At 36.4% G+C, this 21,054-nt stretch overlaps 1 protein-coding gene across 1 annotated transcript; it reads right to left on the reverse strand.

Moving 5' to 3' along the window:
• Positions 1-872: 872 nt before the first annotated feature.
• Positions 873-21,041, reverse strand: e2f4.L (E2F transcription factor 4 L homeolog). Its single transcript, XM_018258132.2, has 10 exons — positions 20,903-21,041; positions 11,585-11,694; positions 10,395-10,556; positions 9,273-9,316; positions 8,442-8,503; positions 8,111-8,357; positions 6,424-6,594; positions 5,391-5,438; positions 3,031-3,075; positions 873-1,651 (listed from the first exon to the last, which is right to left on the reverse strand). The coding sequence occupies exons 1-10, from the start codon at positions 21,023-21,025 to the stop codon at positions 1,539-1,541; spliced, it is 1,125 nt and encodes a 374-aa protein (XP_018113621.1). The 5' UTR covers positions 21,026-21,041; the 3' UTR covers positions 873-1,538.
• Between the last annotated feature and the right edge of the window lie 13 nt (positions 21,042-21,054).

Below are 21,054 nucleotides of genomic sequence, written 5' to 3' on the forward strand. Positions count from 1 at the left end.
CCATTCACATCCTTAGTGCAATAGCACATATAGTGGAAATCACCAGTCCCACGTGAGACAAATTGCCATAACTTACCTTGCCTTTTGGGTTCATAAGAACCACTGTAACATAAATTGCTGTAATCTATTTTACAGGCAGTGATTCTAATGAGTCTATGCAAGGTATTTTCAATTGATTTATAGCCGATTTCCCATGGGAGACAAATATTTGCCACCAATATTTCCTTTGATTCAAAGGGCAATGGCACATGCAGAGACACATGACAGAAATAAAGATTTTTTTTTTTTTAACCACTACAGTTAGCATCCACAGATACAAGTTGTCTTTTGTATTGCCCATCAGTCATGTGGCTGCAAGGGGCCACTTTTTGGGGGTTTATAGCAGAGAAAGCAATGGAGGGTATAAACATACTTTCTCCTATTAAACATAGAAGACTGTCCAAGAACACAGCTTGCAGAAAAACTTCATTTTGCAGTATAGTAAATGAAATTCATTCATGTCAAATAATAGATCAGGACCTGATATTTAAACTCTGGATTGAGATTCAGGTGCGATTAAGAAGCATTCTCTGCCAACTGGGAGAAGCATATTAACCCCTTGGTACCATGCCACCCAATATATGAGAGATATATGGCAGTACAGTGCAAAGGAAGATGTCAATCCTAAGGCATATATTCTCATCAAAGTGACTAGTAATAGGTTAACTCGTTTAATATTCTTTCTAAAATATAGAATTTTATCATTAATATCCAGTTCCAGAAATCACTGTAGGGTGTATCCTTTGAACTACAATAATGGTCTGCATAGCATTTGTGTTGTATCTCACCACTATTTCTCCCAAACAAATAAAGTCACACAGCAGCTCTGGGGGTTCATTTTTACATCCCTAAAGTGCTACTGGCAAATATGGGTTTATTTTGTAGAAAACAAAAAATTACAAATAGTTGCTGTGGCGCAGCAAATGTAAGTAGAAAAATAATTTCACATCAACATATTCTTTTGTTTAGCTAGACAGTTACTGGCAAGGATTTGGCAGTGAGCAAGGCCAGAGCATAGTAAAAGACAACCAAGCATATGCTTTACTGTTACTGCATGAAAAATCATTTGTTTATGGTGGATGGTACTGCACACCTACGATATAATTGGATAGAATCAAATACTGTTAATTATGGATAAAAAAAGCCCAAATACTGAGGCATTCACAGCCAAATATACAAATGTTATGTACTGCAGTAAAATGTTAAGTGCTTGAAATTTGTAAAATGCTTCTGCAGGATGAAGTAATGGACTTAATAAAGCTGGAACAATACCAACAACCTCTATGAAGGGTTTGCCAAGCAGCCCTCTTATCACAGGGATGGAAAGTCTTTGAGCAGATTCTCATCACAGTGAGGAGAATGTGCCTTTTTATACTGCAGAGATCTCTGGTATGGGTTCTGTAACTCACGCAGATATCCAAAAATAGAAACATTTCTTCATGAAAGACAACAAAAAAAGTTCTTATTCACAAAAAAGGCACAAAGCCAAGTTCAAAATATCAGAGATTGATGGGTACATCAAAAAGATCGCAAACTCCTTCACTTTCATCCAAATTATAGACATAGTCATGGTCACCAGGAGGAGGAGAGAGTCTGAGCAGAGGAGCAAAAACTGAGGACAAAAAAACAAAACAAAATCATGAGAATACTTTTGAGCATATGTAGGTGCCCACATACAGGGCTATCACAGATGCAAATGGTTCTGAAATTATTTATATAGAGACATATTGCAATACAACTCTATACCATCTATAAACATACATACATACATACATACATACATACATACATACATATATATATATACATACATACATATACATATATATATACACATACATATATATATATATATATATATATATATATATATATATATATATATATATATATATATATATATATATATATATATATATATATATATATTTATTTATTTTTTTCTGTTGTACCGAGTATTAAGCACTCTTTGCTGGAACCGTAAAATCAAAAATAATTAATCTGATCTGGTTTTATTACAGCATGTTTGCTATCAACTCTGCAGCTCTGTAAAATAAAGGACACTTGCTTTTTCATGTTTATTTTTATTCTATCAACTCTACAGTGGTCGACCATTATTTAGCTGTCTAGTCTATCATGTTAAAGAGGCCCTATGTACAACCAACCCCTTTTTTTAACATTAAAAACAAACATTTGGCTTATAATAATGATTTTTTGTTATATCTTGCCAAAACAGGGCAAACACTGAAAATGGAAGTAAAATCACATTCTACTTTTTGTCCCACTGAGCAAAAAAAAAAAAGTCAAAACAAATCAGCAGTCCACTGAGAAGGCTGCTGTATAACATGCTACTCATCAAAAAAGGATAAGCTGGGGGTTTGCTTACTCTCAGCTCTTCTGCCAGCCTCAGCCTTACTGTCACATAGCACTAATACTTGACAGTAAGGGAGAACCCGAAAGCAGACATTAGACCAGTGATCCCCAACCAGTAGCTCGTAAGCAACATGTTGCTCTCCAACCCCTGGAAAGTTGCTCCCAGTGACCTCAAAGCAGGTTCCTATTTTTTAATTCCAGGCTTGAAGGCAGTTTTGGTTGTATAAAAACCCGATGTACTGCCAAACAGAGCCTCAATGTAGGTTGACAATCCACATAGGGGCTAACAAATAGCCAATCACAGCACTTATTTTGCAGCCCAAGAACATTTTTCATGCATGTGTTGCTTCCCAACTCCTTTAACGTCTGAATGTTGCTCACGGGTTGAAAAGGTTGGGGATCCCTGCATTAGACCCTCAAATTTCCCTGTAGAATACTGAAACAGAATAGTGGTTCTGACTATTAGAAAATTTGAGGAGTTCTCCTGGCTATGAAAAATGCTTGGTAGGTTCCTGATATGGGCCACGCCTCTAATGAAATCATGCCTTCTTTTAATATGATTTTAACAAAAGATAAAAAGAAAGACATGGAAAAAAATGCCTTGATGGTAACACTTACCTTCAGAGGACATTAATTCTTCTAACAAGTCTGAAGTGATACATTCTGGGAGAGAACAGAAGCATTACATAGTTACTATGGTCAGGATTCTACAATACAATGACAAGTATATTATACATTTGTATTAATTCTGCAAAACAAGCATGCACTAATGATTCCCTTGTTTCCATGTCATAAAGACTAGATGTATACATTTATATTAACTAAGATTGTCTAGGATAACCAAACCCATATTACAATATATAAATCCAACAAATATTATTGGTTCAGGGCCTCAGGGTGATGTTCGCCATTTGCAAATTCCTACCATAGCAGGGCTTTGCAAAAGAAACACTTTTACAAATATAATCAATTAGCAAAAATAAAATATTTCAATATTATTAATAGTAATTGCTGTCCCTTTCCAGAACGCAGACTTAGACTTTCCCTCAGTAGAAGGGTGTTGCCAATATCCCCCTCCCTTCAACACTAAAAATCAGTATCGGCATACAGAACTTCAGCAAGTAGATCCACAGCTTTATTTGCTGCTGCGCCTACATCACTCATTTGCATAGCATTAATCCTATTGGCAGCCAATTAGATTAATGCTATGCAAATAAATCAGGGCATGTGCAGTAGCGACATGGCAGTTCTCACTGAAATTTTTTACCCACTGCTGATCATCCCTTTTGCAATTGGCATTTGATTCTGAATTAAATGAAAACTATACATTTTTGCTAAATCACTATATTTAAAAAAGTGTGGTAGGACCCTTTAATATCATGCAGTGACTATTCTTTCTCTGTACCGAAGTAGGAGAGTGGGAACCGTCATATTAATTCCCTTGGCTATTTCAGAGCCACATTCAGCAATATAAACATGCAGAGGGATTGTTCTGTGCATATAATAAGCTATGCCCTTTGATAAACCATAGTCTGCCTATATGCAGTTAAACAGTCATTGTTTCAAAGTTCAGTGGAAAAATATAAACTATTTCTTGGCAATAGCTCTTAGCTCATTGTGACATGAATATTCCAGTTACATATTGGTTAATACACACAGAAAGAATATGCTTACTGCAGTTTAGTTATTCTCCTTTGCCAGCAATATAACTTAAAGGGATACTGTCATGGAAAAAAAAAATGTTTTCAAAATTAAATCAGTTAATAGTGCTGCTCCAGCAGAATTCTGCACTGAAATCCATTTCTCAAAAGAGCAAACAGTTTTTTTTATATTCTATTTTGAAATCTGACATGGGGCTAGACATTTTGTCAATTTCCCAGCTGCCCCTGGTCATGTGACTTGTGCATGCAATTTAGGAGAGAAATGCTTTCTTGCAGGCTGCTGTTTTTCCTTCTCAATGTAACTGAATGTGTCTCAGTGAGACATGGGTTTTTACTATTGAGTGTTGTTCTTAGATCTACCAGGCAGCTGTTAGGGAGCTGCTATCTGGTTACCTTCCCATTGTTCTTTTGTTTGGCTGCTGGGGGGGGGGGAAGGGAGGGGGATGATATCACTCCAACTTGCAGTACAGCAGTAAAGAGTGATTGAAGTTTATCAGAGCACAAGTCACATGACTTGAGGCAGCTGGGAAATTGACAATATGTCTAGCCCCATGTCAGATTTCAAAATTGAATATAAAAAAATCAGTTTGTTCTTTTGAGAAATGGATTTCAGTGCAGAATTCTGCTGGAGCAGCACTATTAACTGAATCATTTTGAAAAAATTTTTTTTCCCCATGACAGTATCCCTTTAAGGTACATACAGTGGCGATTGTGCACCCCACACCGCCTGATCTGCATCAAGTGCAATTTTGCTCTCTGCACTACTGGAAGTTAGGGATGGGCGAATTTGACTCGTTTAGTTTTGCCAAAAACTCGCCGACGCCCATTAAAGTCTATGGGCGTCAAAAAAATTGTCGCGCGGCAAAAATTGTTTAGGCGCATCATATATATTTGACTCACAACGCCATGCAAGTCTATGGGCGTAATTTTTGAGGTGAAACAAGGCGAAAAAAATAGCCCATCCCTACTGGAAGTCCATTTCTGAGTTTATAATCGGGGAATTTCTGCTCTTAAAGTTACCAGGGGAAGGTTTTTTCTGTTCCTAGTAACCTTCCTTTACACTACAGCCTGAGCAAGATTCTCATTTTCCTCAATGCAATAGCTGCCCTAAATACCAGCTGTGGTTTTTGCTACTGTTGAAATGAATTGAGAACGACTATATAACTAGCCTTCAAATAAATAGTGATTTTTCTGCACTCTCTCTGTCACCAACATTTACAGTCTGTTAATATATAAAGGCAACCTCCACAGGGTTGCCTTTGCTTGCGAGATATTTTATGACATGACATTACAAATAAAATGAAAACTCTTCCATACCTTTTGTTTGATCAAAAAAATCAGATATATCTTTTGGCAATTCCAGTACTGAAATGGAAAAACAAAATGAATATTTTTACAATGTGCAGACATATCAACTCATCTATTTTGTGTGCTAATTAGACATTTTAATATGACAACACCCTAGAAATGTATTTACCAGAGGCTGCGACACTCTGGGATCAAGCTGGTGGCAGTGCTGGGCCATAAAGGGGATTGCCCAAGGCTCAGTCTACCCCTCTCATGCTGTTTTTCTCCACTGTTTACACAACATGATAAATAGGCTCCTTCATCTTTAAAGGAACAGTGACATCAAAAAAATAAAATTGTTTTAAAGAAATAAAAATATAATGCAGAGTTACCGTGCGCTGGTAAAACTGCTGTGTTTGCTTCAGAAACACTTCTATTGTTAATATAAATAAACTGCTGTGTAGAAAGGGGGGGGCAGCCATTCAAAGGAGAAAAGTCTCAGGTTACACAACAGATAGCAGATAAGCTCTGTAGAACATAATGATATCATCCGTTATCCACTATTTAACCTGTGCCATATAACCTTCCGACACAAGAAGCTTGTTTATATGGACTATAGTCGTGTGTCTGAAGCAAACTGATCAGTTTTAACAGTGCAGGGCAACAGTACATGATATTTTTATTACTTTAATGCACTTTAATTTTTATGCATTACTGTTCCTTTAAATAGGTTACAGGTCTGTTATTTATTGTTAGTTGCAAAGAGCAGATTGGATTAAGAATACAAATACGTTATAACTAGAAGACTGAAATCTTTTGCATCAAACCCAAGTAGTAAGATATAGCTAATGTAAATACTAAGGCTAGGGCCAGACAATACAGATTCTCTGCTGCTTCCCATCTCTTCAGCAGGTAGAGCAGATTTCAGCGTGAAATGCAAAAAGTCGCATTTCTGCGCCAAAATTCACCACGCCTGCCTGCACCCAAGCAGAGACAATGCTTCTGGGTGCAGGCAGAGCAGCATCAGAAGAGCAGCAGATACAAATGCTCTAAAAATTCTTACCATCTGAGAGATCTGATTTTATTGGCTGGAATGAGGTAGAGGGATCTGGTAAGTCGGTACTGTTGTCCAAGGAGGCTGAAGACTGAAGGGGGCATGTATCTATACTTGCAAGACGAGAGGAGGTTGTGTTTTCCATACTTAGAGTTTGGTCAGCTGGACAATCTTGTGACTCTGTACAGTAACCAAAGATTTTATTTAAGTAAAAGTGTTTACCCAACCACAGCAACAGTCATGCAAAAGATGAAAATTATACATTTACATATTCATATAAAAAGAAAAGTTTGTCCATTAACTAACGTACTTTACTACAAGAATAGGCCTGTAAGTTTGACATTCGTGGTGGTCAAATTATTTGAAAGCTTGTTAAGGGATCACATTCAAACTTTTTTCCTAGTGAATGGTATTATGAGCAGCAATCAGAATGGCTTTATGAAGCATAGGTCATATCAGACAAATTTGATTGCTTTAAATGATGAGGTAAGTAAGATGCTGGACATTGGCGGAGCAGTAGATGTGATCAATTTGGATTTTGGCAAAGCTTTTGATACAGTGCCCCACGATGGTACATTCTATAAGGTTCTTAGTGGGGTCCCTCAGGGCTCTTTATTGGGTCCACTATAATTTAACTTCATTAATGACTTAGGGGAGGGTATTGTAAGTAATGTATCAGCGTTTGCAGATGACACAAAACTATCCAGCCCAATTAATTCCATCCACGATGCGGCATCCTTGCAACAGGATCTCGAAAAACTGGCAATCTGGGCAGCTAAGTGGCAAATGAGATTCAATGTTGATAAATGTAAAGTCATGCACCTGGGATGTAAAAATATCACTAGGCAAATCCATAATGGAAAATGACCTTGGAGTTCTTGTTGATAATAACCTTGGATGTAGCAAGCAATGCCAGTCAGTGGCATCAAGGGCATACAAAGTCTTGAGCTGTATTAAAAGGGGTATAGATTTGCAGGAGGAGCGGGTTATTCTTCCACTGTATAGAGCACTGGTAAGGCCCCATCTACAATATGCCGTACAGTTTTGGTCTTCAGTGCTCAAACAGGACATTATTGAATTAGAAAGGGTCCAGAAAAGGGCAACTAAGCTGGTAAAAGGTATGGAAAATTTTAGCTATGAGGAAAGACTGGCCAGGTTGGGGTTGTTCACGCTGGAGAAGAGGCACTTAAGGGGGGATATGATAACGATGTATAAATATATAAGGGGATCATATAATAATCTCTCAAATACTTTGTTTACCAGTAGGTCCTTCCAGCTTACAAGAGGGCACCTATTCCGAAAAAAAAAAGATTCTATCTAAATATTTGTAAGGTTTTTTTTACAGTGAGAGCTGTGAAGATTTGGAATTCTCTCCCTGAATCAGTGGTACAGGCTGATACATTAGATAGCTTTAAGAAGGGGTTTGATGGCTTTTTAGCAAGTGAGGGAATACAGGGTTATGATAAGATAGTTTATAGTAAAAGTTGATTCAGGGACTGGAGTCAGGAAGGAATTTTACCCCCCTCGAGGCAAATTGGAAAGGCTTTGAATAGGTTTTTTTTGCCTTCCTCTGAATCAACTGGAAGTTAGGAAGGTTATATACAGACTTAAGGCTGAACTTGATGGACGTGTGTCTTTTTTTCAACCTAACTTACTATTTTAATATATAATACCGGTAACCAAACAATTTACAAACCTGCATTTGAAATAGGACTGTGGGGTATAGCAGGAGCTTGGCTAGTAGCAGTATCATTTTGTGGAGTCAATGCTGGCCTCTGAGGTGTACTGGGTACTGCAGGAGGAGTCTGGATGAGGTCTTCTGGAGGTGGAACAGGGACAACAACTGGAGGAGAGCTTGATGTATCTTTGTTAACTAAAAGTACTTCTATTGGCCCAGTTGTACTTTTTAAGTGTATCTGAAACTTCTTCTGTCCGTTGGTATTCTGACAAACGAAATGTAATAGTAGTGAACACTTTAAAAATAAAGAAAGGGGGCTTTTAATATAAACAATGATGCAGACACATACCTCTGGAACTGGCACTTCTAAACATGTGCCCGATGGTGCTCTAATTGCAAGTAAGGTGTCACCTGAAAAATATAAATTGCAAAAGAAAAATGACATCTGAAACTTTCTTATTTTTAATAGTGATGTCATCTTTTTATTCTTACTTACTACTTACTAATTTCAGAAGCTGCATGTATTTGGATGTGTTAGTGTGTAATCTATAATCTAAAGAGAAGCAAATTATAAATATTAGGCTCTTGTTTATTAAATGAGTAAAAACCCAGCGAGAGAACTGACTTGCGCATTTGCATAAGACGCACTGTTGTCCTTGCAAATCGTCCACAATTGTGATAATTAAAGTCATTTCCAGTGCTTGGTGTCAAGCCTATTGCCATATCCTGCTGTGGGAACCCTGGAGCTACCACCAACATGCGGATAGCTCTGGGGTTCTCCAGTGTCAAATGGTGCAAGTGCAAAAAGCAGCTTCAGATGCAAATACCTTTAATGAATGGTGTTGATTTGAGCAAAAACTGTGGTAAATGAGTGTTCCTTTCAACCTTTATGGACAAATCACTACTTTGAAGCATGAAGGTAAGTAAGTGATTTGGGTTCAATTACTATCTGATCTGTTAGGTGTTGCTGCCCCCCCCCTGCAGGATAATTAATTAACAATATAGGAAAATTTTAATCATCATTAGAGAAAAATGTGGTCTTCCTAAAATGATCCATGGCGATAAAACAGCCAAAAACCTATGTAATGTGATGCTGTGCTGTCACTATGAAAAATCAAAACAATGCTGGAAATTGGGCCAAAAAAAGATCTGCAGAAAGTTTTTACATTTGTAGACTTACCTCTAAAACAGTGACATATATCCTCATGGGTAAGATATGCTAGCGTACGTCAGATTAAGGACAAATCAAAGCTTATATAATGAAGGTTGGTCTTACTACATAATATATAATTAACAGAATAATAATTTGCAAATAATGTTAGTATCATTCACTTGATGTTCTATGCATTACAGGAACTCTTATTTCTAATGCTTGGCGTATGCTGCATTTAGCTTGTTATTTTTAATTAATATAAAGATATAAGTTGCCAGGCTTTTAAGAGGATACAGAGCAAATAACTGCACAGAAAATCTGCAGCACACATATTAATTAACCTCTAAGCCAAGCAGCATGCTTATATTTATCGATTTTTAGGTGGTTCCTTTAATTTATTCAAACTTAAAGGGGACCAGTCACCCAAAAAAATTATTCATAATCCTATTTTATCACATTAGTCAAGCAAAATGAACTTTAAATTACACTATATAAATTATTTGAATCTTGTTTCCTCAAGTCTGGGAATTCATAATTATAGCAAGCAGGCAGCAGCCATTTTGTGGACACTGTTATTAAGAAAAGCCTTGCATCAGCTCAGAATCTTGTTTGTGCACCAGAATGGGGGACCTGATGTCCATACCCATGCCCTGGCTACAATATTAAACAGTGAAGCGAACAGGGGAATGAGCAGTGATTTCTAGTAAGTGCTGAATGGAAAGTGAAAGTAATTGTCTGCCCCACCTCTATGCCCAAGGCACTTTCCAAGATGATGACCCATTGTAACAAGTTTGAAATCCTGGATCATTGCTGCTATTGAGAAGCTCAAATTTTAGTTCAGTATATAAAATATGTAATTTTTCTAGTTCTTTTTTTTAGTTCTTCTTCAAAAAATGTCATAGTTAAACTTTTGCCTACCCCCAGCTAAATGTTCTTTACCAGTGTTGAACTCTCATATCCATTTGTGATATTGGGTTTAGGGAGGATGACCTTGGAGAGAACTTGGAGGTAATGAATTTAGCTGGGATGGGGAACAGCATATGAATGGCCTGTACTTTATATGACAAAGCAATAGGTAAATTTATAACAGAAGTGTCTTTTTTTAGATCAGTAGCATTTGAATGTAGTTACAAGCAACCAAAAGGATATCCATTATTATGCACATCATCGGTGACGTTTTTTATGCTCTGCTGCACCCATACACGCTGCTGATCCAGTTCCTGTTCCCGCTGCTCAAGGTCAGCAAGTTCTGCCTTCAGGTCAATAAGTTTGTCAGCAATCTCCCGTGTATTACACCCAGGGCCTACACCCCTACATATAGAACATATCAAATGATTAGGCATAAGAAATTACATAACAGTGTAGACAAAAACGTAGAACACCCCATTTTGAATTCTTAAATCTTAAAATTCCTTTATTAATTCCTCAAAGGAAAAGTAAAGAATGAAAATGGCAAGTGAGGCTTTCATATTCACTTATTAATTCGAATCCAACAACTCATATGAAACAAATTTTCGTCCGATATTCGGTGCGTGTATGGCAGGAGACAAGCAATACCTGTAAAGTTCAACTAAAAACAAAGCATCAGCTGTCATTTATTTAACCTTTCCCCTGCCAAAAAAAGTGGATTCTACATTGCTGATAAGTGGGTGTTAACAGCCTTGTAGAATCTCTGTCTAGTGTTAAATGATTGGAAAAGTACATTATTGTAAAGCTGCACTGAAGTGTGGCAGCAAAATGGTAATTAACATTGCTTTATTGATGCTGGGAAATGGCTGTTGCTGAGTTTATAGTGGGTGCCAAAGAGATAAGAAAGCTCAGCTAAGAGCAATGTCTCACATTGCATTGTCACACATTGGGCCATTGCCTCTCCTGCACATAACAAGTATCCAGTAATTCCATTTAATTTCAGAAAGAATGGGGATCACGGCATGTAAAACATTTGCAGCGAGGTCAGGATTTATTGCGGGAAAATGTGTAAGGTGGCAAACTGAAAGGGTATTCTTAGGCACTATCACCCACAAAAATTTTAAATCTATCAAAATGATTACATTTGTGTGAAATAATACATTGAATTACAGTATATTACCGGTAAATGGGGTGGGTGATAAAAAGAAGCAAACTATGTTCCACTAAAACTTGTTTTTTTATCATTGTCAATAATGAAAAAGCATTGTTTAGTGATACAGTACTCTGTGTTTACTTTCTTTCCAGGGCAAATCTTGAAGCGTATACAGGTTGCTACCACTAATCATAAGTTTATGAATATTATTGAATATACAGAGTTTACAGTTTAGAGTTTTTTCTTTTCAAGAATCTTACGTGTATGAACAACATACTTCCACTGAATACTGTTCTTTGATTTCTTCTCAATCAATCCAATTCCTTCTAAAACATTAGTGATGTCATAGATTCTGCGTTTTTGTCTCACAGCTAAAGTGTCTGCTGCCTGCAGTGGAACACATTTACAAAAGTTTTTAGAAGACACATTAGACTCTGCATAAGCAAAAAAACAAGAAAAGCTTTACACTCAAATGAAACAGTTAAATGTACAGTTAAATATATAGTAGAAATGATCTGGTTTATGAACAAATTCTAATGATAACACTTCATCAGTATATTCCTATAATGGAAATGTACCTTAATTCTTGACAAACAATTCTCAAACACAAGTTAGAAAATGGCACGTGGTGTAATCAGTTATATAGGTATGGGATCTGTTATCCGGAAACCGAATTACAGAAAGCCCATCTTCCATAGACTCCACTGTATCCAAATAACCCAAATTTTAAAGACGGTTTCCTTTTTTTTCTATAACAATAAAACAGAACCTTGTACTTGATCCAAACTAAGATATAATTAATATTTTTGGGCAGCAAAACCAGCCGGTTGGGTTTATTTAGTGTTTACATTATTTAAGGTATGAAGAGCCAAATTATGAAAGGATCCATTATCCGGAAAACCCTAGGTCCTGAGCATTCTGGATAACAGGTCCCATACCTGTACTTTAGAAGACACAAACACTCTAAAGGGGACCCACTGCCTTCACTTTACAACACTGACTCTAAGCAATAACCCTCTCCTGACTCAACATAAAACATTCCATAGAAGAGAAATTAGCCTCTATATCGAACACCAAGGTGCAGATTTATTATGTGGTGTAAAAAACGGGTAATTTTCCATCACCAGGCTTCGCCTAGTAAAAACGGCATATTTTTTTAATGCAAGGGACTTCTGTTGGAACTTACTTACAAATGTCTGAAGCAATACAAAATAACAGCAGCGAAATATGGCATTCGCATGGCGTCAAAAAATAAATAAATAAATAAAAAACCTTGATAAATTTGCCATTTATTTTACACAGCTTTAACAATTTTTTTTGTGAATTTCATTTACACAGCATACTAAATATGCCCCCAATGTAATGCTTGGCAGAATAGGAATAATTGGGCTGGTGTTTCTGGTTCAGTGAGAACTCACCTTATGGCTACAACATACAATGAAATTTGTGGAATTTATATGTTTCCCACTTTGAGGCAACAGTTTAGGAAAGGCCCTTTCCTGTTTCAGCACAATTATGCCTGCAGGCACTAATTGACGTCCATATTTAATTTGCTTGCTGGACTGGGTGTGGAAGAACATGGTTGGATTGCACATATGACTGACCTCAACCAAACTGAACCATTGTGGAAGGTATAGGAATGCCAAAAGCCAGGCTTGATTACACAGTTACAAATGGAAGATGCCTTTTAGCACATGGTGCACACAATATATACCACATGGTAAAAATGGAAATGAAAAATTAGCTGGGAGAATTTTTCCAGAAAAAAATATTACAGTCTTGTCTCACATTATCCAGGATAATTCACAGTAGCAAACTGAAACGAGCATGTGTTGCAACAGCCATCACTACTATTTCCTTGATTCAGTTATGCCTACCCATAGCCAAACATACAAGTAACAAGTGCATCTGGCTCCTTTACAGGCCCTGTACATTCTGTTTATGTATGCCAGTCATGGGCAGGGCAATGAAAGCCATATTAGTGAAGAGATCCCTTGAAAAGCTTGGGGTGATTTTTGTTTGTCTAACAGGACTGCTGTTCATTCCAATTCTATATTCTGCTCCAATACAGAGGGAAAATAATTTTACTAGCTAGGAACACAAAATCCCCTTATTCTAACACGTCACGCACAGACATGCTTAAGAAAAGAAAGCTTAATCTCAAAAGGCTCTTATTAATGTTATACTTGTGATCAAATTGCCTTTTACTGCACTGCAACTGCACAACCAAATTGAATAATAACTACTTAACTCCATTTACAAATCTCTTAACTCTTTATTTAAAATGTAAAACCACCAGGGATATTAAAAGAAAACTGCAAATCTTGAGTACCAATGTTAAGTCATTTATCAGATTTTTTGGTTAATTGATAGCTTAATACAATATTCTTATTGCAATCTGTCAGGTTAATTGAGAATTCAGTACAAAAAACTATGTAATTGTATACGTATATATCATTACAAATCAGTTCTGTAGCTCCCAAAAAAAACCCAGCCATTCAGAATTAATGGAATGAATGGCACAGGTATAGGATATATTATCTGCAATTTTATCTTTTTTTTTAGTTCAGTTGATTTCTAACACCGGAGTTTAAAGTTTCCTCTTATATCTTTCAAAGCAGCCCTGGAAGGGGAAGGAGGTCACCGACTTTGTAAACTGTTCAAAATTTATAAATAAGTTATTATCATTTATTATCTTTGGCCCTGCTGAGGAACTGTTATAATTAATTTAACAGTTGCCAACATCCCACAAAATGCATCAACTAATGTAGCACATTGTAACAGTTCAGAATCAGAGTCTGGCAGCGTAATACAGGCGCAAACACCAGAGACAATTACATTAAACTTTATACTTCAATTTTGGAAAAATGGACACAAATAAAACATGGAAAGCAAATGAAAAGTGTTTATTTCTGGTGAACAACTTAAAAACAACTGAACTGATTTTTTTTTTTTATACAACTCCTTTAAGTCTGCTAAAAATAATTTAAACAATAAATAAACTCATTAGGATAATTTTGCCATGATTATTGAGTCATGTAACTTAGCTAGGTTCAAGTACACAGTACAGTTTTATTATTGCAGAAAAAAATTAAATCATTTTTAAAAATTAAAATTGTTTGCTTTAAATGGAGTCAATGGGAGATGGCCTTCCTGTAATGTGGAGCCTTCTGGATAATGGTTTTCTGGATAAGGGATCAGCAAATCACCCCTTATCCCTATCCATTTAGCAGAACAGATATTATATAAATGCATCTTGTGGCCCCATTTAAAGGGTGATTGTTCATATCGCAATTCAGATAGGTAAGGGACCATAATAATGAAAGCTTAAAGGACCAGAAACATCAAAAAATGGAATTGTTTTAAAGTAATAAATATATAATGTAGTGTTGGCCAGCACTATTAAAACTGCTGTGTTTGCTTCAGAAACACTACTATTGTTTATATAAATAAGCTGCTGTGTAGCAATGGGGGCAGCCATTCAAAGGAGAAAATGCTCAGGTTACACAGCAGATAACAGATAAGCTCTGTAGAACATAAGGTTATCTGTTATCCACTATTTTATCCTGTGCCATATAGCCTTTTTTCGATTTTCACCATTGCTACTCCGCAGCTTGTTTATATGAACTATCGTAGTGTTCTGAAGCAAACAGATTCATTTTACCAGTGCAGGGCAACAGTACATGATACTTTCATTACTTTAAAACACTTTAATTTTTTGTTGTTATGGTTCCTTTAATGCGTCTTGACTTTTGCATTTGCCAACTCGCTCCTTTCAAATCACCTTAAGGCTCATGGCTCACAAGGTGTATTCTGTGCTGGGCCAAACATCAGGGAAGCACCCAAACATGGTCATGCAACCTGTAGTACAAAAGGGATCCACCTCTCACCAGTATATAATGTAAGCACAATATATGCTTGCTACCTCATCCCTTTCAAACAAGATATGTTCAGCCTTGAATAATAAGTCAAAACTGTTAATCCATCATCCATTCAGTTCACTGCATTTGTGTCAGTGATATAATAGATAAATGGTAGACATTGATATCTGTTGCCTGCATGAGAGGAGATTTATTGAGGCCAACTAATCTGTATGTATGTCCTTGGCCTAAAGCTATGACCCCACAATATGGATTTTCCGCTGGTGCAGAATGCCCGGCTGCTCCCCTTCACTTACTTGACTATAGCAGATTTCGTTGCGAAATGTAAAATCTCCCATACGGTTTCACAGATGAGGAATCTGCTAGAGGTCAAGGGCTGAAATCAGCACAAGCTCAATGAGGTGGGCCTGCACCATACTTTTTGCCTAATTTAAGAAACATCCGTGGTCTGTTATCTCTACTACAAAACAAAAAATGGAAACCACTTCCACTTTCCAATTTCCTTGGTTTGCCGAGTGAATTTTTCAGGTGTAGTAGGCAGTAAAACAAATTAACATAGATAAGCCTTCTGTGTAATGAGATGGCTTATCTCAAAGCTTAACAAAGGATGCTCTTTGGGAAAGGAGTGGGTTTGTAGATCTCAACTTCACTGAAAAAACCGGCTCTGACGACAGGGCAAAAGGAGGTAGTTCTGGGAAAATACAAATAATGCATTAGAGCATTATTATCACAAAAAGTTAATAAGGAAACTGAGCTGTGTATATCATTTTAAATGGGTCAGTTGAATTTAAATGACCTTGGTGCAGGGCTGCTTAGAAAGTATTTGTCCCCCCTAATTCATTAGCACAGATTACTGAAAACCATGCAACATGTGGATTTAAGCAGCATGCCTAACAATGGTTGCTTTGCATTGAGAACATTTACCATACTTAAAGATGAACTAAATGCCTTCAATTGGTTTTTAATGGCTTATTGTGAAACAAAAAGAGCTGTTGGGATTAAGCAAGGGCATATTAACAAATACTGAATTTTATGTTTTTAAGTTAATATAAACTTCCTTTTTAATTGTATGGGGTAGAAAACAGGCCAAAGGGTTGTTAAACTTCCAAAATGACAATGAAGATTTTCATTCATCCGGGTCATGGTATATCTAGTATAGGTAATTCTAAAACAACTGGACTTGCAGAGTAAATATTGAAGATGTTTCACTACTGATCCGAGCAGCTTCTTCAGAACTGTTTTAGAATGACCTATTCTATAGCTTCCAAAATGTTTTCCACTTTGGTTGGTTTCAGAGAGTACACCAAAAATAAGAAGACTTTCTTTAACTGCTTTCTATTTTTTTGTATTTAACTGTATTTCTATATTGAAGTTTATAGCTTAATTTTTCACCTTGTTAAGAGTTTAATCGTGGATTACTGAGCTGGTAGACCGAAAAACCAAAGAGGAGCACTGAAATACAAGTTTTATTTGATAAACTGTAAACAAAAGTATTTATTTCTTGTGACAGTTTGGTTGTTTTCTGAAAACACCTGAACTGAAAAAAAAATTTAGAAGGAGAACATCTATTTTAAAAAAGCACAAGTTATGGATTCAGGATTGGGGAATGAATACTATGTCATAAAATATAACTAGTTGGAAAGATTTAAATAAAACCAATTATTAATATGTATAAAATAACATATTCCATTGACAACAGTAAAAAAAAGTATACATTAAACATACAAGAAAACATAAAACTAATAACCAATACAAGAGGGCCCAGTCCAAAAGAACTTACAATTAACACAAGCATAGCTGATCAGTTATTTTCTATATTTGAGGGAGAACAGAGTAGGAATAAATTGTTTAATATTGTTACAAATTTAAAATGTATTTAGATACTTTCTTATCTTCATCATGATAGTAAATGAAAACAAAAAATGGAAGAACTCCACAACCTGGAATAAAGTTTTGCAGTGATCTGCTGGAGTTCTCCTTCCATTTTTTGTTTTAGTTTACGAACACAGTGGAGTTACAAGCACAGAGCAACTATATGAAAGCTGAACACTATCTGATTTGAATTGTACAGACCACTACCAACCCAATTGCCTTGGTCTTATTATGATAGAACTTATTACAAAAATAAAATAGAACAGATAATGCCATAGGTATAATATTCTCTACTAAATGACTGGGCAGATACATGGCCACCAATTCCTGTGCTAATCATGACATTTGCCCTACCAACTACCACCTTCCGTAGCCCATAGACTTTACCTTTCCAAATTGCTTCACTGTCCCCAACTTGTGTCCATGTAAAATACATAAATGTGACATGGACCTTAGATTGTAAGCTCCACTGGGGCAGGTAGTGATGTGAACGATGTATGAACTCTAAAAAGATTAGTGTAAAGTTTTTGGTGCTATACAAATTAGGGATGCACCGAATCGAGGATCTGGTTCGGGATTCAGCCGAATCCTTCTGCCCGGGTTGAACCAAATCCGAATCTTCATTTGCATATGCAAATAGTGGATTCTGTGTATCCGTAATATAAATACCAGGAAATAAGTAGATAAGGCTTTTCCGTGGGAAATCTGTTCAAAATGCCACTTAATAGGGACAGAAAAAAAATGCAAAGAAAGTAGCTGAACTTTTCAGCAGGTAATAAACATACAAAGGACAGAGTAATGCTATAAAAAAGGAATTTAGTCAGGAGCCAAAATTTGGTCTCCATGTTGACATTTAAACTAAAATTTATATTTACAATTGTAGTAATCAAAGACAACAAGTCCCATATATCAATAGTCTTATTATATGCCAAGCAATTTACTAAAACAGCCTAATATAAAAGGCACAAACAAAAATGCAAAACTAATCCGTATACCAATACAAAATTCTCAAATTTTTCATGCAGTGACATGAAAGGGACAAATCCCACCGACATCTCCATGACCTCAACAGCTTTCAGATGGCAAAGTTTTGTATTAGTGTTTTTCATGATTTTTCATTTAATAAATTCAAAATTTTTGATGGCTTAGAGTAATTAGTATAATCCACCATTTTTAGCACAAAAAAATACGATATTCGGAAATTGAGTTCTGAAATTAGTATGTTTAATACAGGCATAACTGACATGCTTACTGAATATTGTGTATGGTTACCATAATTGATATATATATATATATATATATATATATATATATATATATATAGATAGATAGATAGATAGATAGATAGATAGATAGATAGATAGATAGATAGATAGATAGATATAGTGGTAGAGTGGCCAAAACAATGTGGGAAAATGTGTGTTTTCCCTTTAAGTTCTCCTTAGTGGGAGAGGTAGGCACCAGGAAGGGTGTTCATAAAGAGAGAATATGTTCTCTGTTTAAAGGCTTTGGCGGCCAGGTCCTGGAAGCTGGAGCATTCTGGAAAGAACAGGCAAGCCAGGTACTCCGATCCAGTAGTCCAGCTCATGGATTGGAGCTCACCTTCATCTTTATAAACGGTGCTTAGTGATATAATTGGTAATAACCGGAGCTCAGTCATTTCTGCCATATTACTCACCGAAATTTGTGTATTATAATAAATAAAGTACCCCCTCGGAGTCCATGACCTGTATAAAACAGCCTTGTGGTTTTATATGGTCATAGAACTCAGAGGGTAACTTATAATATCCTTATATTTTACAATAGGGGGTTCTTTATTCATTATATAATACAGAAGAGCCATGACTATCCTGCAAATCTTATAAACGGTGCTTAGTGATGTCTCGGTTATAATCGGAGCTTAGTGATGTAAGGGTCATGCTCCCTGGTAAATTATAAAATCCTTATATTTTACAATAAGGGGTACTTTATTCACTATATATATATATATATATATATATATATATATATATATATATATATATATATATATATATATATATATATATATATATATATATATATATATATGACATTCTAACTGCTATTAAGTTGGTTACATTAGCTCCAAGGGGTCTGCACCAAAAAACTTGGGACAGTGAAAGGAACTGCAGCTCCATGCAGCTTTCAAACTAATATGTAAATGCTACTGAAAGCAGTACCTCTTTATATATTTTCTGCACTACTAGCACTGACCCTTAAAATAACATAGGAGAAGCCAGCTGATTGACAGACCTGGTAGGAAATTGACGCCTGTTATATTGTTTCAAGAACCAAAACCAAAGGAATAAACAAATACTGCTTTCAATCACATTTACAAACTTTAAAGCGGTGAACCTTTGTCTTAAATGCATATTGGAAAGTTGCTTAGAAGTACTCCTTGTATTACAAAGCAAAGCACAGTTTTTGGTTAGATGACAAAAATGACTTCACTGCTATACCAAACAGAATGTTTTAATGTTAGATAGACAGGAAGTACTTCTCTTGCTTTCCTCATGAGTTGATGATGACAAAACTTAACATGACTCATCAATCCCTTGTGTCTTCAAAGAGTGACACGACCGTGTGAAATGAACTACAAACAGAAACATATCTAAAGATACACTATACTATTGTAATACAATGACCATGAGAACAACATAGATAGTGGGTGGTACTGGGAACTGTAGTGGGGGAGTACATACGTTTGTCTATCCAAAGTTACTAAATGAGTATAATGGCTAAGCATTTTGTAACCCAATTTTGCATGGTAAATGAAAATGTTATTCTAAAGCTACTTTCTAATATACATAAATGGCATATTTGTAATTATTGTAAAGTGGCCATAGATGTTGAGATTTTTAAAAGATCCGATCATCACTGTGAGACCACGATTATCTCGGAACGATCGTATGAATTGTCCATCAACTAAAAAGACCAATTTGCCTGGAAAACCAAGGGTAGCTGCCTGCTTGGCCCTGCAAACGATAAAGATTTTTTGACCTGGCCGATCAATTTCCTAACAGATGGCTGAAAAATCGTAAGATGTTCGATTGTTCGAATCCCACTAACCGCAGGATAATTTCAAAGGATTGGACGGACTTCACTAAAATCAGTCATTCGGCAAGAGAAATCTTTGGGGACCTCTACACTGGCAAAAGGCATTGCATTCCACAGTTGATACCTTTCTGTTCTCTCTTAAAACAATGTAACAAGGGTCAGGTTTTCCCTGTATTTATGTATCAGTTGGTTTGCCACATTATCAGAGGCATCAGAGACAAGAGTGAACAGAATGTAAACAGACAGCTTTCAAAAGCAATTACAAAACAAATAGGTTGTATAATTGCAAATTGGACAGTTGCTAATAATTGCCTTGTCTTTCTTTATGCAGATATAGTTTTTGGGTGGAGGAGCCTTTTGCACAAAACCATCAATGGTGCAAGTATGAAAGCTGAGAAAGTAGGCTATTACACTGTAGCGATCCAGCCATGTGCAAGAGAAACTTTTTAGAAGATTTAACCAGAGCATGAAATAGGCAAATTAAGTGATAGAAGAGCAAGCCCTAGGCTAGGAAGCATAGACACTCTGCAAGGTCTCCACATACCGTGTGCTTAGAACTCGCCCACAACAATTCATCCAATATGCCCCAGCTACAGGCATGCTGGGATAGAATTCAGATAACCACTTAACAGACCATTTATATAGAGCGGAAACGTGTGGGACAGACACACAGACAAAACACAGCAGCAGATCTCTGTATGCACATGTGGACGTGCATATACATTAAATGATGTTAATAAGAAACCTAGAGCTCATGTATATACCGCCTTGAGGTCCAAAACCCCGTCCTCGGCCTCTTGCAAAAGAGAAACGAACTTGCTGGTGAGCAGTCCGAGGCTTTTTTCGTGCCGGCTCGGTGTGACTGGGAGCTGAGCGGGATCCGCCATGATGGAACACTACAGCTGTGGGCGGGGCC

The sequence above is a fragment of the Xenopus laevis genome, chromosome 4L (assembly GCF_017654675.1).
Source record: "Xenopus laevis strain J_2021 chromosome 4L, Xenopus_laevis_v10.1, whole genome shotgun sequence".
Classification (NCBI taxonomy): Eukaryota; Metazoa; Chordata; class Amphibia; order Anura; family Pipidae; genus Xenopus; species Xenopus laevis.